This window comes from Fukomys damarensis, unplaced genomic scaffold (genome assembly GCF_012274545.1).
Source record: "Fukomys damarensis isolate Sample0158 unplaced genomic scaffold, DMR_v1.0_HiC HiC_scaffold_15, whole genome shotgun sequence".
Lineage (NCBI taxonomy): Eukaryota > Metazoa > Chordata > Mammalia > Rodentia > Bathyergidae > Fukomys > Fukomys damarensis.
This window is the reverse complement of record NW_022900927.1, coordinates 55521374-55539825: the sequence shown is the minus strand read 5'-3', so window position 1 is coordinate 55539825 and position 18452 is coordinate 55521374. Positions and strand designations below refer to the sequence as shown.

Sequence of the window (18452 nt, the reverse complement as noted above, 5' to 3'; positions counted from 1 at the left end):
TATAATTACACGGCCATATAGCCCTTTGTTGTATCATTTCGCAGTGCTCCTCCTAGAGTAAGCCTAGTATATTTCCCTACCCCACTGATACTGTGGCTTGCTTTAGCTGTGGATCTGCAAACATGCTGCAAGCAGGGCCTTTGAGTGTGTTGCAGGGCTTAGCTTGGTGTCTTGTGCATTCAGCAGCTGTCTTGACAGGAAAGAGTCTGTACGGAATGGGGAGCGGCAGCTTGTGGAGGAGATCTGAATTTAGTTTGCAGCTTGATACAGAACCCCATGGCTGAAAGCTGGACCCATGAGCAAGCGAAGCAAATAAGAATGTGGGGCTTGTTTATTTTTGTGGTATTATTGAAGCAAACATTCGACCGGGTCACTTACATCTGAATCCTTCACTAGATGGCAAACTCCATGTCAAGAAGAAAGAACTGTATCTCCAGCCCTGAGCACAGCGCTCCGGACATCAGACATCATAGGTGGCTGATAAACTGCTACGATTGGACGGATGCTTGAATGAATGAATGAATGAATGAAGGTTAGCCATTGACAGGCCCACTTCCCTAGTCAGCATGTGAATTCCTTAAAGCCAAGAATGGCATCTGATTTCTCTCAACAGCACCTAAGCTATCTCAATTCCCACATGGGGCTCTTGGAAGGTCTTCAACAAATATTTGTTGAAATTAAATAAATGGGATTTTGTGTGCTGGCTTGGGAATCAATCCTTAATTTATGACATTGTTTCTATGGGAGAATGCACTCCGCGTGCCAAACAAACTTGCAAATGAACTTTTGGAACCTCACCCGTTCATTGGTTTGGGATTGCCAGCTTTGTGGAAATCCATAACTGAACACATGTGCTATGCTTTTCAATATGGGAGAAACTGAGAAACTGCTTCCAAACCCAAGATATTCAGCCTGCAAAAATTCACTTTCCACCCACACACACAATTCAGCACAGGTTGGGTTTGAGGTTCCAACAATAAAATACTAGACTTTTTAGAGCTCATTGTTTATCTAATTGCTTTTTATCTGCTTATACTGGATGTCTATTCTTAACACCCGATCAAAAGGAAGTTAAGACAGTTTTCTTGTCCCCCCCCATCCACTTTCTAGACACGAATACAAGAAAGTTCAACCTTCTCAACAGAGAAAATAAATTATTTTTTCTAAATAAATCTGTGACATTTAAAATAAACACAGTGGGATGCTCTACAGTTGTAAGAAAACATCCCCCTTTAGAATTCCTAATTTTGAATGGTACTGGGAGCTTAACATGAGTCACAGATCTGAGGCTGAGTTACATTTCATCTTACTCCAGAATCAAGCCAGTTTGAAATCATATTATCTGACATGGCTGAGAAGGGCCATCACTCCACGCCTCCAAAGTGCTTTCTCCTCTGAAGGCACAAGTCTCAACCAACAGTTGGCAAAGTCTATCCATCCCTCAGCCTATCTCACTCATTAACATATGACTTTTGAGCACATCATATTTGAAAATAAAGGGAGAGGCAGAGAAATACATTTTAATTGAAGGGACAGGTAGAAAGATAAGGTCAGAGTGATGGGCCACAAAGAAAAGCAGTAATGTATTGAGGTTAATCAAGACTTGGTGGTCAGGAGGAGATAAATGTGTGTTCTAGGACCAGATGGTCAAGGAAGTGCCAGCTGTGAGGAAAGCTAAAGGAAGAATATTCTGGAATGAGGAAAGAGAGGGGCAGAAACCTTGGGACAGAAACATGTTTGGCATATTCTCAAGTCAGAGAGAAAGTTAGCAGAGCTAAGACAGAGTGACCAAAGGAGACAGTGGCAGGAGAGGTCAGAAAAGTAGTGAAGGACAAGATCACAGGAAGGCATCACATCCTGCCTGTGGAATTGGGCTGAGCACTAAGACAGGAAGCCTGCAGCGGTCATGAAGCTGTGGAGGGACATCAGTTGTTCTGGTTTTTAAACAATTGCCCTTCTTGGAGAGGACTGGGGCAGGATTAAGGGAGCAAAAGCAGACTGGAGGGAAACCAGAAGCAGGGTTTCACAGAGGCTGGAGTTCTCCGCTGGTCACCAGGAACAGCCAGATTCCTCAGATTCTCCTCTGCCTGCAAGTTTCACCTGGATCTTCTGAGAAGCAGCTCTCCCCCGAGGACACAGCTTCCCCAGCCCGCCTGAAGGGCTGGCTGCTTTCTCCCTCTTCATAACTGTCCCACTGCAGCGTTACTGCCTCTCTTGGTGGATCTTCTCTTGCTAACTGCAGGCCCGCTTTGACTCTTACGTGATCTCCTACAGACCAGGACTGCCCCCGGCCACTTCCTGTCACCTCTCAACTCCCAGCTCCTCGCTCTTCCCAACACACAATCTTGGTGTCCACCCATTCTCATTCTGGGTGATTACTTTCTACACAGACGACTGATCCACTGAATATTCCGGCCATTAGCTCAGCTCTTTGACCCTTCTCTTCCAATGATCTTGTCTCCCTCCCTCCTTCAGAGACACGGTCATCCTGTAGATGTTATCATCATCAATAACCCACTGCTCCAAGACTTCGATTGTCACCCAGCCTTTTCCAGCTCTCCGACCACAGCCTGTGATCCGCCACCTTTTCACACACCCCTCCCTCCCCCTCTGACTTCCCTTTTAGTCCCCAGGTGCCCTTAATTACATTCATCAACACCTACAGCAACACTACCTTCCATCCCCTGCACGCACCCTCAGGTTCTCAGTCTCTCCTGATGCCTTCACCCCAACTCTGGCTGAACTGGACTCTTCTCTGCTCTATGACTGTGCCACCAAAGCTGAAGAGGCTTGAAAAAAGAAAAACCAGGCTACTCGCTCTACTCTAAAGGCAAGACCACCAACCTCAAGTGGGCCCTAAAGTTGCCTGGCAACCATGCTATATTTTCCTTCTCTGTTCTCTGCCCCGTTTCCTATTTCTCTCCTGCCCTCTCTTCTTCTCCAGTGCCTCCTCCCCGCTCTCACTGATCTGAAGTCAGTGAAGGTGACAGAAACAATAAGAAAAGACACTGCACTCACTTTTTTCCCTTCCTGCACCGGGGCCCAGATTCCCCCCAGCCCCTACCACGAGGATGAGCGTCCCAGCTCCTATTTGTGGCTGGCCCGTGAGGTCATCTGCTGAAAGATAACACGCCATGCTCTCTCCTGCAACATCATCTGCTCCCACTCCACTGGAATTCTGCCAACGGCACAGAAATGCACGGTTATTTTGTGCATCTTCAGAAACTCAAACTCTTTGAACTCCACTTTCTCCTCCGGCATCTGCTCCCTTTTTTTCCTCATTTGCTCACTGCTTTTCTCCTTGCTCGCCGCCCACTGTCTTTTGCAGCTTCAGCACTGACCTCTGTCCCATGCGGAGGCCAATGGGTCAATGGTCCTTTTGACCTCTCTGCAGGAGCTGCACGGTGGCAGCCCCCTCCTCCTTTCCCTTGGCTTGCAGGAGACTTGAGCCCTCAGTGTTTCCCTCTTCCCTTTCCAGCTGACCGCTCCTTATGTCTTTTCCGCTGCCCTTCCTTCTCCCTGATCCCTAAACATCGCGGTTCCTCAATGCTCCGCTTACAGACCTCCCAGTCTGTGCTCCCTGCCTGGGCTGACCCGAAGGTTAGGAAGTACCATCTAAATACTAACTGAAATCGCCATCACCAGACTGGATGTCCCCATCGCCACACAGACCCGAGCTTCAGCAGCCACTAGCTGTGTGTGGTCATTTAGTCACAGCCATCAGAACCACCATCGCTGAACTAACTCCCGCGTGCAGCTGGACAAATACAGACAGAGAAGCCACACACATCTAAGAGATTATGGCAAGACTTCCAGGTGGGTGTGCAAAGATAAGACACTGGCCGTGATCAATTTCTAAAACTCTAGTCTTGGGCAAGCGACAAGAAGAAAAGATTCCTGCCCAATTACAATCATTCACGAGAATTTTCCTGGGCTTGCTTCTTTTGTCTGCCAGGGACTCTGACAGAAACAGCCCAGTGAGGAGGTGCAGCAAAAGGCAAGGGCCATCACTTGCCTTATGGAAGCTGGGATTGCGACTTCCTCCGTGAACCCTAATTAATTTCATCCCCCTATTTCTAGCTTGTTTCCTGAACCTCTTGCTTCTATTATATGCACCTCTCTCCCTTCATTTCTCCTGGCTTCCTCCTGCATAAGCTGCCCGGCTCTCTTCCTGGTCCTGTTTTCTTTGTCCCGCTACCCCCGCATTCAGCCTTTAACATCTCTCTACCTGCTCCCCTCTTTCGTATCCTTTTTCACCTTTAAAAACTGAAAGCACCAAACTGACAGACACTGTTATGTGGGTTTTTTTCCCCCTCCCTCCCTTTTCTGCCTGAGCTGCAGCTAAGGCTCTCTCCTCCTTGCTTCTCTAGCAAGAACCCGAGTACTGGGTTGCCATGGCAACAGCGAATCCAAGCAGGCTGGTCCCAGCAACGACGCTAAGAACTGCCATGGTGAGGAAGCGGCTACAAGTCGCCCCTGAGCCTAGATGGGTCGTGCACATCGTAATTCAAGACCAGGCTGGGCAGATTCCACCCGGAGACTGCGATTGTACATCAGGCCCACGGCTGTAGGGCTCCCGAGGAGACAGCGCCATCAATAAAACGGCTTCCGCCGAGTGAACAGAATACACGACATGATGAGGATTCATTTGAAAATTTTCAAACATCCCTATTCTTTTATCTTCTCCAAGGGAGAACCTTTTGCCTTTTTCTCGAGTCTTGGGAAACTCTGTAGAAAGTAAAAGCAAATCTGCCTGCTCTGGCCTCTCCCGTTTGATGTCCTGGACCCACACTCCCGGCTGCCCCCAGGTGGGGTGGCCCCCGAGTGGCCCGGGGCCCAGGTCAAGTGATGGTGGCAGCACTGACCCAGCTGGAAACACCCTCGGTAAAGACTGAGGCTTACATCACAATACTGCAGCCCTTCCCTCCAGCCTCGCCCCCAGTTCGCCAGAATGGATCTTTTAAGTAGGGCAACAAGTGTTCTGCCGCAGGACACTCTCAAACATGTGAGTCGGTGAGAAGGAATTCAGGGAATACCTTTGCAGCAAGTGGCACCATCCACAGTGGGGGTCTGCCGCTGCTAAGCACTCCAGACAGGATCTGTGTTTACTGCAGTTCGCAACACGAATTCTCCTCACCTAAAAATAAAGACGACAGCGGCTCAGACGCAACACCAGAGAAAACGACACCACCTCGTCTGATGAAGGGCCACAGGAGTATATTTATTGACTTGAACTCTAAATGTCTCCACATCGGGCAGCTCTAGGGTAGGAAGCGGTTGGGTGGCAATCGCCCGATGTCCTTTAAAAGCTGTGCCGTCCTATCTGCAGGTTCTTCACCCGCCCAGTCAAGCAGATCAAAAGTATTTGAAAAAAGTCATATCTCTGTATATTCAGTATTTCCTCATCATTATTGCCCAAACAATACGGCAAGACTACTACTTACATAGCATGGACATTCTGTTAGGCATTATCTGTAATCTAAAAATTTGACGTATATAGGAAGATGTGCATAGTTTATCTGCAAACTTAGGGGCTTCAGCATCCGTGGATTTGGGAACCCCAGGGGTTCCTGGAAGCAATACACAGGGATGACTATATCCCCAGACTCCCATGCCGCCAAGGTGCTCTCCAGGTCTGGGGCGAGCCCCGGGAATCTGCATTGGTGGGAGCTCTCTTCGGTGAGCCTGGCCTGCAGTTGGGTTTCTGCTCCCTGAATGACCTATTCCACGGGGGTCAGGGAAGCAGCTCGCTCGGTTTTCACACAGGGACAGTCAGTGGCACTTTGGAAGTGAGTATTTGGCAATGACAAATGACCCTGCCCAGGATGGCGGTCAGCAGGGGCTGGCAGTGGGTGTGCAAACAAAGGAGGACAGGCTCAGCCCCCTTGGCCCTGTCCGGAGCACCATCACCTCAGCTCTTGCCTTGCTTGCTCCCATTGGAGGGGAAAAGAAAAGAAACAGGGAAAGTATTTAAGTCACCTCCCTATCCCTCCTTTGCCCCTCCAGTGGTAAAGCAGCAGCCCACAGAGTGGCCAAGCTGGGCAAGGCTAGGACAGTGGCAGTCGAGGAGGACCTGAGTGTTTGGAAGGAAAGTCACAGGGCGAGTAGTGAGGAAACTTGTGGAACCCATTATGCTGGGAGGCTGTACCTGCTCCTCACAAGGTACAGCGACTCCTCAAGAAGGTGAGGGAAACAGAGAGTTCTACTGGGAGTTTGTGAGGAAAATGAGGAGGACCCTTCCGTTCTAGTTCGGCTTCATGGAGGAAAATTGTGCCCTTCCATTGTCGCAGCCCTTGATGCCTCACAGATGCAGCCAGCAGACCACGAGTCTGAGCCAGAATTAACCAGAATGTGGATATTTATTTCCTTGTAGCTCCCAAAGCATCTTCCTAATTCTGAGGGATTTTAATAAGCGTCACGTAATCTCTCTAACCTTGTTTCCTCATCTGTAAAATGGCGATGGTTCAAGTGACTGCATGAGGTTATTGCAAACATTGTCTGACACACACTAAATAATGCGTGTCATAAATGCTAGCTATCGCTGTTATGTGAGGAAAGGGTTCTGGGTCTAACGAATGTGAAAAGCTTAGACTGAAAAAGTTAAATAGGTTTTCTCAGCACGAGCTGGGAAGAGCTTTGGAATATGCTGAGCTCCCCATCCCCAGAGGGGATCAGTAAATAACAAGTGAGCCTACGACCACTTTGCTCACAACATTTAGTGGACTAGGAGTCCCCAGAATGTTCTTTGAGAACAGCTACTCAGTGCGTTGAAACACACAAATGAAGCTCTATGTAAAACACAAGACATAAATATTACATGGCGCTGGCTCTCTGGTTCGGTAACACACTGTAGTGACTATTCCACATGGATGCATATCCCTCCATGTGATTACATTTAATGGGCACATGCTATACTATTTCATGGATTTCTATGGCTTTTTAGTTTGGCTGTTACTATTTCCCAAGAGGGTAGAAATGGGACCTTCCTTAGGTTTTGCCTCTCTAGGGGCTACATTTGCTCAACAAGAGTCAACTAATAGGCTTCCAGCATTAATCCCCAATAATGCACACGGGGATGGACAATTTCAGTGCCCCATTGAAAATTCTACCCAGGACTTCAGGCTTTGAGTGACTACAGGCTAGGAATTCTTTACCTTCCAGAAACGGAAGACCTGTCCATCACTGGTGGCTTTCACAGTGGTTTGTAGCCTACAGCCCTGGGATCTTGGGTTCGGTTACTATGCATTAGGGTAGTAATGGGCATGTATGAGGTATTTTGCAATATTTCAAACAGCTAAATGGAAAAACACAATCAGATTAAGCCAGACTTCCAGTGTCTTTGCTTTGAGGGTTGGAATTTTATCAGCTATGCATGGTAGCACAATCAGTACTCTGGCTGGCAGTTTTGAGATGTCCGGGATAAATAAAGCCTGGGAATGGGAACGGTTACTTAATATACACAGTTTGTTGAAGAGACAAAAATCTTTCAAAAATGAGATCCCTTGGGAAGAAACATAATAAAAAATGATTGAATGGTGAACCAAGCCAGCACAGAAGACTCTGCTTGGTGAAGAACTGACTTACAAAACTGTGGGCGATTCACACGTGGCCGTGCGAGTGTGGTACCCACGACCTAACTGACTTTTCAACATGCAGAGAGCAGCGCATCCTTTTTCAGAGCACGGAAAACCACCATGTGCTGGCACACCTGCTCTGTGGCTCCGTGAGCACGTGTCCATCCTTTGCTGTCATCCCCGTTCTCAGAATGATGCAAAGGAAAAAGTGAAAAATGGGGTGGGCTGAGAGCATCTGACATAGCCATTGTACGGTTTTTCTTAAGTCCCAATTATCTTCTTTGCACTTTTATGTAATCAAATGGCCATCAGTCAAGAGCACAAAGTCAGAATGTATTCTTTAGTTTTCACAAATCCGAGACTTTATCTCATTCAGGCTTCAGATCAGGGCAGGGCCTGGGCCCAAGCTCTCACGGAGACTAATGTATATGATTGTATGCATGACCTTGACCTAATTATTTATCCTCTCTCCAAGTCTTGGATTCTTCATATATAAAACGAGGATAACTTTGTCTTGGTAAAGTGTTAACCCGTTTTGTTAGCTTTCTTTGGTTTGATTTGCGTGCGTACACACAACTCTGTGCGTCTAAAGAGACCGCACAAAGAATGAGTAGCACACAGTCAGCAGGGACTCAGTAAAAATTAGAGTCCTCTCCCCTTCCCTTGGTGAAAGCACTTTGTAAAGATGAAGAAAAATTCAAAAGGTATTACTGTTCTTTCAGTACACAAAAGAAGAGCACACAAACAAGCAACCACATGCACACGGCCAGATAAATTAAGAGAAGGAGGCTCAGTGCCATATATTTCTTGGTTCATGAATGTGTATTAGATGTTGGCCTGATATTAACCCCTAATTCCAAAGCCAGTCCCACTGGGTGTATTCATAAATGCATCTAGCCACTAAGGGCCCACCCAATAAATGTGTAAATTCAGCTACCTTGCTGATTATTTGCAAGCACACCCTCCTCTGAAAAACGTGGCACTGGAAATATGGCCAATAATAAAATTGTCTAAGTAGGTAATATTTCTTGCTTACTTACTGACAGTCAGTGAGGATTTTAATTCCACACCTGTGAACCGCTGTGGGTCTTCCCAAAGCCTGCAGCAGAGTTCAAACTCAGTAGTCCAAAGTAAAAGCTTTACCACTAGATAATGACATCAATTAAATAATTTTTATTCATAAGTCAGAAGCAATGACTAGTATTTCTACCTACCTCTTTCCCAGCTGTGAGATAGATGTAGCTTTTCTTTCTAGGGTCAGGAATAAGTTTGTAGAAAACAGGTGTTTCTTCTTTAATTTCATAGATAACCTCTGGACAATTTGAAGTCAAATTCTCACCAAGAATAACCTATATTTTTTTCAGAAAGAGAAATACAATTTCTATTAAGTATTTTGAATCTCATGGTGGCAGAATGTGTCACTTAATCACATCCTTCTTATTTACTGCACACCCCTAGTGCCCTGGGTAAGGCACTACATTCCCTAATCATCCTCTCAGATCTTGGTCCACAAGACTGTCAATAAAATGCACAGTATATCTCCTTTTGCAGGGGAAAAGTCACCAAACCAGCAAAATGGCATTCTTCAGTGCAGGGTCAGTCTTCTCCTATGAGGAAGCTTGTTGCCCACAATGTCTGGCCACATTTGGCCCTCTCAGAAGGGGACAGCTTCTCAAGCGACACCTCACAAGTGACACCATCATTAGTATTGTGCTGAGAGTGACCTTGAATCTAAAGGCAGTAGCCCCTGAACATATATCTGCATGAGTTACTCTGGTTTTCCCATATGAGTCGGCACAGTCATACATCTTAAATCAACCCAGACAACTTATCAGGCACAGACAAGTAAGTGTGTTTACTTATAAAATATGAACAGATACGACTCGAGTGTCCAGTGGCTTTCAAATTGGACACCTGAGTGTCACTCATCTTCAGTCAACCACATCTACTGGACAGGCACGGGCTAGCAGCGGGCACTGTTCCAGGTGTTTGGGAAATGACAGTGAATGGAACAGGACAGAGGGAGAGATTGTGTCCTCACAGAGCTTACACCTGTGAGCGTTTGTGTTGTTCATACGCATATGCAGGAGAGTTGTGGCAGCCAATTACCAGAAGAGTGAATTATGAAATACATTAGGTGATAAGTGATACAGGTTCATAATAAATGGGGGAAGGAGATGGAGAACGCATGCTCCATGTAGGCCTTATTGAGATAGTGACAAATATTTAGAAACTTGCAGGAGGTAAAAATAGTGAGCCATTTACATACCTGGGTGAAATGTGTTCTTGAAAGAGGCCCTGCCAGTGCCAAGGCCCTAAAATGGGATGAGACCAGGGAGACTCAGAAGGAAGGAGGTGGAGAGGTGAGGGCTATGAGGTAGGAAGAGAGACAGATGCAGGGCATTAAACAGGGGAGTGACCTGGTGAGAAGGCGGGGTCTAAGTCCAGGTCTGAAGACCAGCTGCGAGATGGTTACCGTAACCCTGGGGAAATGTAATGGTGGCATGGGTTTGAGTTTGCACTCTTAGATAGCTGTGCTACTTTGCACTAGTAAGTTACTTCACCTGCCCCGGGCCTCGATTTCTTCATCTCTAAATGGGGCTTAGTAATGCCTTCCTTGTTGATAGGTTCTGTAAGAATCACTTAAGAATTACAGAAGATATTTAGTACATAATCAGCACTCAACAGGCAATAAATAACCCATGAGTAGAATGCAAGCTCCTTTGGAGTAGGGAACAAGCCTTAAGTATCTCTGTACTCATTCCTACATCTAATACAAGACTTTGAAAGTGACGGTGTCAAGATTTTGTCAGTTGGAACACATCCAGATATACTATCGTGCTCACATTTCTTCCCCGGTGGACACATGGCACGAAACAAGAAACACTGGCACTGGGACTCTTTCCTGACCAGCTCCAATACTGACTGATAGTACGCCTGCTCCTACATATCTTGATGGCAAGTGCATATCTGCTGCTTCATCACGGGCACAGGCCACTCCTCCTCTCCTGGCATCTGGTCCTGAGTCCACTTTGTCCTGAGATCAGTGACTTTGTTCCATCACTCACCTGAGTCAAGCCCAGGTAGATTCCATGTAACTAATCCCACGACTACCCAACAAATTCAGTAGCAGCTCTGCAAAACTCAATGTCTCTAACCAAAGAGATTAAATATGACTTTTTTAAAAAATCCTTTTTTTAAACAGAAGCAGCTAGTTCCCAAAGGAGCAGCGAAAGGTCTGCAGCTTATTTTTAAATGACTTTATAGCTGCCCTATCAAACACAGTGGCTACTTCACAAACCTTCACAAACCATGTGTGGCTACTTCAGTTAAAAACTCAATTCCTCAGTCACCAGCCAGCTTGTGGCTACCACACTGGAGAGGGCAGATACAGAACAATTCTATCAGCACAGAAGGTTCTTTTGGACAATGCTATCTTTCAGAAAACGGTGGTAGAGGGAGCCCAGGGACAGGCGCTGCTGTGGGCTTGCCAGGACTCACATCTCTAATTCATAAGCTCTATTACTCATCTTGGATCCCAACTGCTGCTCTGGTCTTAGAAAGTGGTTGTTTTGTAAAAGATATTTCTAAATATTTTTATTAGTACACGTTTGTGATGCATAATGAGTGCATTCACCATGGGGAGTTGGTATCTATACATCCTGCATCTTGGTCTTTTTTTTTTGGTACTGGGTATTGAACTCGGGTCCTTGCGCTTGTACAGCAGGCCACTGAACCCCAATCTTGGTCTTTTTTATCCCCTTTCCGCCCTCCCTCCCCTGTCCATCCCTGAATCCCCTTGCCATCCGCAAAAGTTTACCTCCCTGTTTCCTATCACCCATTTTTTATTTTGCTCTGTATTTACACTTGGAGTTTGTGATATTTAAACTTCTGCGTCTGATTTACTTCACTTATCATTATGGTCTCAAGGTGCACCCATTTTGGAATGCGTTTGTTTAGAAGAGGAAAAACAGGAAGCCAGTTTTTAAAAACATTGCCGGAAATATTCCCAAGCGTGGCTAAGGAGAAGAAAAGCTGTTGCCTTGGCTCCTTTACAGGAATTCATCACCTTAAAAGCATCACTGGGTATCACCACCTATGCTACATTCTTGCCAATAAAGTGAAACTGAACCTAACCAAGTCTTTAGCTAGTAATTTACTTAACTCTTCACTTAGCATTAAGAGGCAGGAGTTGAGGAACAGGCTTGAGTGACACCATAAGGAAGCAAAGTCAAATCCACAATGTAAAACATTCTGTAAGATAAAGTAGCTAGTTTTCAGTAAATAAATGGCAGGGAATAAAAGTAAGGGAGGAAACTACTATAGTTAACAGAGATGGAACAAGCAAATGTGGTTTAGATGCCAATTTGGTCAAAATAATTTCAAGTACTGGCTGTGCATGGTGGCACATGCCTGTAATTCCAGCACTTGGGAGGCTGAGGCAGGAAGATCGCTGTGAGTTCAAGACCAGCCTGAGCTACATAGTGAGTTCTAGGACAGTCTCAACTACATAGTGAGGCCCTGCCTCAAAAAAATAAAAAAAATAATCAAATGTTTGGGCCCAGGATTTAGCTCAGTGTTTCCGGCGCCTGCATCAGATGCACAAGGGCCTGAGTTCGATCCCCAGTACCAAAACAAACAAACAAGAACAAAATAATTTCAAGTACATTTCTGAGTCAATCAGAAATGAAGTTATACATATTGGATAGTAGATAATCCTGAGGAATTACTAGTAATTCTGTTAATTGTGAAATTGTGACAATGCGATTAGGATTACAGTTACTTAAGCAAATGATCATTTTTAGAGATGCATAATGAAATATGCTGGGATGAAACCAAGACATAATGTAGAAAACACCACCAGCCATCCATTTTCAGTGAATTAAGAGCTGCTCTTCAGTTTTTATCTGGGGCTCGTGGTATTTACTCTTGTGGTATGCCTGGCGCCGAACAGGTGGTTGGAAATTCCTAGTTTGATGCAAGCAACATTGATTCACTTACTTGATGTCTTGGAGATGAGGCAAGAGCATTCCAAAACTCTGAAAAAGGGCAGCGCAGCCTTTCTTCCATGCATATTTAAAAAGTCACCCAGGTGTAGGTATTGTGTGGCAGGGTTTCCCAGTTTTCAGAACAAAACTACTTAGCATGGCCCAAATGGCAGCACATCCTGCTAACTACAGATGCTGACTGTAAAGAGGCGTGTGCCATCCACGGCAGAGGCAGACCCCCGTGAAGGCGATCTGACATTATCCATCAGAGTGATAAAGCACACGACCCTGAAGCTCCTCATATGTATCTGAAGTGACATGTAATTACTGCAGTATCTTGTGTTATAAACAAAAAATGGAAACAATGTAAATGCCCAAATTATAGTATAAACAATAGAATACTATTTAGCCATGAAAATTAGAAAGCTTCTTATATATCATTATGTTTCACATTATATTATGTACACATATAATTTATATATATATATATGAATATGCAAGAAATACATGTTTAGTGTGTTATAGGTTTAATAAAGAGAAAAATTTCCCCCCCTTTTGCTTATAGACATAAATAAACTCTGAAAAATACCCATGAAACTGCTATCACTGGTTGTCCTGGAAGTCAAAAATGGGTGACTTTCATTGTATACTTTCTTGGTAATTTTGAGCTTGGGACAATTTCAAGGTATTAGCTTAAAAAATAAAGGCATAAAGTTTAAATGTAGGGCTGGGGATTTAGCTCAGTGGTTCCGCCACCTACCTCATAGACCCAAGGTCCCAAGTTCAATCTCCAGTACCAAAAAAAGTTTACATTTAAACATGTTTGGAGGTGACTGGGTCAAACTGCTTCTGTTACTGCTAAGTTATTCAAAGAAGAACCAGAGGGCAAGAGAAAGTTTTCCTTTTCATCCCAAAGATTCCAAATGTGCTATGTCAAGGGCTGTCTGTGGTTTCATCTCTCTCACAGCACTACAAGAGACGTTTCTATTAACATCACCTCTCATCCAGCTCCAGCCCAGCCCAGGGCACCAGCGGAGCCTTTGGATGTTCTAACTGCAAAATTACTGAGCACAGCCACACAGAGAAGAAAGCCAGCAGGGCTGGAGCAAGGGGAGCAATCCTTCCTTGGCCAGGGTTAGCTGGCAGGCCTTGGAAAAAGAATAGGATCAGTGAAGCAAAGTGGTACAGGAAGAACCATGAGTCACAGAACCCAAAACGGGTTGAATTTCGCATAAGAGAAACTTCGTCCAATTCACACACGACTCAGGCACGATGTGATTTTTATTTATTGCTTCCAGCACAGGACCTTAATATAGATCTAATGTGATGTTACTCCGAGCCTCCTCCATGTTCGCGCTGACATGACCCTTCCTCCTCCAAATGTCACCCCCGAGAAGCTTTCCCTGATCGCCTCTCTACTGTGCCCCCATGTCACTTTCTACTCATCACGCCATATTCTTAGCACTCATGGCTGTCTGAAAAGGCTTTATCATTGGATAATTAATCAATTTGTCATCTGTCTTCTTCTCTCCCCCAATACCTCCCAGAAGACAGGGGGTGGGGTGGGGTGTCCTGGTCTGTTTTGTTCACCTTTGTGCCCTAGTACCCACAACAGTGCCTGCTACCAAAAAAAAAAAAAAGAGGTGCCCAACAAAAACATTTACTAAATGGCGAGCTTCTCCACGAGCCTTCACGATTTTATCAGGCTCTCCACATTCTTCTAGCTGAAGCTTGTGCAGAAAACAAATTTTCCCCGATGGAGAATTTCAGTTCGAGTCAACATATTGTTTCTGTTGACATCTTCCTGAAGCCTCATGGTAGGCTATTAACTAGACTTGGGATTTCTGTTGCATACAAAAAACTCCCAAGTCTGCTATGGAAATTAACTGAATGACTTCCACACCCAGACAGCTGGGTGCCGATAACTCCACACCACCCAAGACAAGGAAACCACCCTGAGGAAGATAAAGGGGAGACAAACTAAACAAAAGGCTATTTCTTTTCTTTTCCTTTTTCTTTCTTTCTTTCTTTCTTTCTTTCTTTCTTTCTTTCTTTCTTTCTTTCTTTCTTTCTTTCTTTCTTTCTTTCTTTCTTTCTTTCTTTCTTTCTTCCTTTCTTTCTTTTCTTTCTTTCCTCCTTTATGATTACAATTAGATGGAAAAGACAGGGGTGCTCAAAAAGCTAAATCACTTTAGGCCAAATCTCTTTTCCTATGCTTCATTCCGTGAAGCCAATCAGCTGAACAGCAAACAAGCCAATTCTTTCAAGTGTTATTTTTTCCCATAAACAGAGAAATGCTGGGAACAGGACTTAAATTATACACACAGGCTCACACGTGAACACATGCACACGCGCACACACGCAGAGGAAAAAGGGAAGTGATTATCAAGTGGCATTTAATGGGCCTTGCTAGTCAGAAGTAACAAAGACGACCCATGAAAATGGAGGCAAATTTCTCTTTCACGTCCGATCTACTTTTTTCTCAAAGTAAGTAGCAGAGAAGCAGCCGGTCTGATACCCCAAGTTCTAGACTTGTGGTCCCATGGGAGTAACCGTTCCAAACTGGGGAGCCCCTGTAAACTGTCAAACTGGAATGGAGGGGTGGGGTGTGATGGTGAAATAAGCTTCTCTGGTGACATTCTAGACCTTTCCAAGTTTTGACACTAGCGGAAATTTTTACCTTTTGCCCATTCCCTCCCCTCAGCCCCACCGCCTCTCCTTCCAGCTCCAGGTCGTGTCCGGGGTTCCCCAAGGCCTCCTTTCATTTTCTTATCGTTGCACTCTGTGCGAGTACAAACAGAGCTCGGGGTTATAAAATATTTAATTTTTGTATTTTCTCTTATGTTCGACTGAAAACGTTAATAATGAAGACCCCTGGGGTATTTTGTAGTTTGGCTGTGGGATGAGCTTAGGGAGAACTTTCTGGTTTCACTCCGTGGTTTGGGAAAATGAAATCCATTTGGGAAAGCAGAATTCTGAGGGCCACATAGGTAGCCAGCTCTGACCCCGAGCGTGTGTGAAGTCCCCTTACGGTGGATGTGAGGACAGACCACGACAGAGCCTCCTGCATCTGACCCTTACTTCACTGGCAAGGGTGCTGGGAAAAAACTAGCTGGGGTCATTCAAGAAACTGACTTGAGCACAGATAGGATTCTTACCTTTCCTAAAAGGGAGCCCACTGGGGATAAGCTGGGGCCTAAAGGGGGCGCAGAGGCGCAGCCCAAGGGAAAGGGATTCAGAAGGCTGTTGCCAAACAGAAACAAACAAGAGGCAAGGAAGCCATGGCCCCTTATCAGGAAATCACACTACTTGCATCCTGGGGTCAGCTCAGATATCATGGTGTCAGATAAAAACATTTAAAACCAGATCCAGGAACTCTCCCAAGCTCTTTAGACTACATCTTAACTGTTAATGCAGCTTAGCTGGGGGATAAAAGCCTGGGCTCTGGAGAGAGGCTGCTTCACTTCAAATCACCTGAGCAAACGAGGAAATCTCCCTAAGCCTCAGGGTTTTTTGATGATGAGGTGGGGATGGTCATAGTTCTGGCTTCTAAGGACGAAGCAACTTAACCCATGCAGACATGGTTCTAGGCCTGGCACACAGTTAGAGCTCAGAAATGTGAGCTATTACCATTCTTCACCCACCGCCTCTTATCTTTTATGCTTACAAGAGAGGTTAATGGGCAAGCATAAAGTTACAAATTTCAAATTTAATGCATATTCCTTATTACTTATTTTACCACCTAGAAAAGCTCAGACTATTCCACTCTACCCTTGAGACAAGGACAATAGTCTGTATGTAATAGAGTCAGCTCAAAGGAATCCAAACCACATGAAAGGCTGTGCCACAACCTGAAGAAAGATAAATGCTGATTTTCGAAGGCGTACACTGTGCGACACTGTGTAGTGCGGATTCCCAGCAGCGCAGTTCAGAGTGGCAATACTTTTCAGCTGATCTCAGCAGAGACACTGACAACCGAAAAAATTATTGCATATACCCATGTCTGGAAAGGAAGTGAAACAGGAAAATAACCAGGGTGGTGGGGGAATGATAGACATAATTTGTTTCATGAGCCTGAGAGCCACCTGTGGATAAAATTAGAGGTCAGGACGCTTTAAGTGCAAAATTCCGTCAGTTTCTCTAAAAATCTTATTAAAAGACTTAAGAATAAAGGCAGAAGGAGGGCAGTAAAGGTATTAGCATACCACAAAGCTCACAGATCATCACTAAAATCTTACCTTTGGAGGGAGGGCTGTCTTCCTTGGAAAAAGAGCATCTTAAAAGGCACTTACTTGAAGACTGAGCCAGCATTTCAGCTGAAACTCAAAATGATATTTCCACATACTAGAACATGATACAGCTATTTAAAAATACTGTTTACAAAGGGTTTGCAGTAGCATTTTAATAGAACCCTCTTGCCTCATTAACTGAAGAAAAGGAGGGTGCAAAATTGGATAGAGTCTGACCTCAAGTATGCAAAAAAAGAATCCAAAATGCTGACAGCGGTTGCCTCTACATGACGCAATTAAGGATAATTTTTCCTTTGCCTTTTTCTCATCCCTCGCTACTCTGCAACTCTCTACGTGAGCACACAGCACTTTCACTAGCAGGAAAATTATTTAAATAATGTGAGGTTTAAAATGGCACCAAATTATATTAAAAATCCATGAGGTTTGCAGAGATTTAAGAAGTTGAATTTTTATTGGTGGTGGTAAAAAATAATGGCCACTGACTCCCAGGCGCTGCTTCCTGCCTCTCATTGAGCCAGGCACATACTACGGTGACTGGCATGTGTCAAAATGCTGAGGACCCTTGATCACTGATGAGTCAGGCTGGGGCGATCCAAGCTCTCTTTCTTCTCCTCCCACTGTCTACATTGGGCTGGGTGTTGTTTCTTGCCTCTCATTAGTACCTCTGTGCTTCAGCTTAGAAGCCAAGCTTGTGTCTATCATTGTTTGTCTTTTCTAACAGTTCTGGTGACAAGTCTGGCAAGGGAGAAGCGTGAAGCTTTTGAATAAAGGGATTTGGGGATTATCTGTGGCTTCCAAGTCAACTGCACAATCCCGGGTCCTCAGGTCTCCAGGTAATTTCAGGGGCTGCATCCAAGAATCTGTGCACAGGACACAGGAGGGACTCTCAGGAATTCTTGGGCTGTCCTAGGGAGATGGGGCTCAAGCCAGCTGATTTATCTCTCACAACCTCCTCTCGCAGGAGGGGGCTGTCCTGAGGGAAGCTGTTTTAATTCCCAAGAAGTTATGATGACAGTGAAGAGTTTGTTCCCTCAGTCATCTGGTCTGCCTTCCTCTGATTCTTCCCTGAGCCTCTAGGAACCCTGCTCCACCCCAGCAGCATAGGCACCCCTAGCCACATGCTTCTCATTTGCTCCCTGAACCCTCAAGGGGTGTAGCCAGGGCCTGGAACAGAAGTTGCAAACTCTGTGTGACATGGTGGTAAATAGCGTAGTCTGAAGTTGCTCAGGATTCAAATCCCTGTTCGGCCCCAGTGAGCCTGACCATGGGCCAAAAGCCCAACATTTCTGGGTTCTGATCCCCTCTACTGTAAAATGGAAGTAGCAAGCCTACCTCCGGGGCTTGTGGAGAGGGCCGCATGTTTTGCGCTTGCCATACAGGAAGTTGGATAAATGTTGGCAGTTTCCAAACAAACAAAAACGCCAATGTGCCCTTCTTATCTGAACCCTAAAAAGGAGGCCACTGACATGGCTTCGAGGGGTGTCCCACGCAGACCCAGAGGTCAGCGAGATTTCACCGGCCTCCTCCTGCGTGGCAGCATGTGGTTGCAGCTCCATCCGACTCTCCGGTCCCCAACATGACTGAAACTCGGCCAGCTGCGCACAAATGGCTGGGGTGAGCCCACAGGACACGCGAGACCA

The 18452-nt window shown here is 45.4% G+C and overlaps 1 protein-coding gene across 1 annotated transcript in view; it reads right to left on the bottom strand.

Moving 5' to 3' along the window:
* The window catches only part of Plxnc1 (plexin C1), a 146583-nt gene that overhangs the window by 102049 nt on the left and 26082 nt on the right, over positions 1 to 18452 (bottom strand). The window contains exons 4-5 of the mRNA XM_010629224.3: positions 8789 to 8923; positions 5037 to 5137 (exon numbers count right to left, since the gene is read on the bottom strand). Of these exons, the coding sequence (XP_010627526.1) occupies positions 5037 to 5137; positions 8789 to 8923 (236 nt within the window). The remainder of the gene's footprint in view (positions 1 to 5036; positions 5138 to 8788; positions 8924 to 18452) is intronic.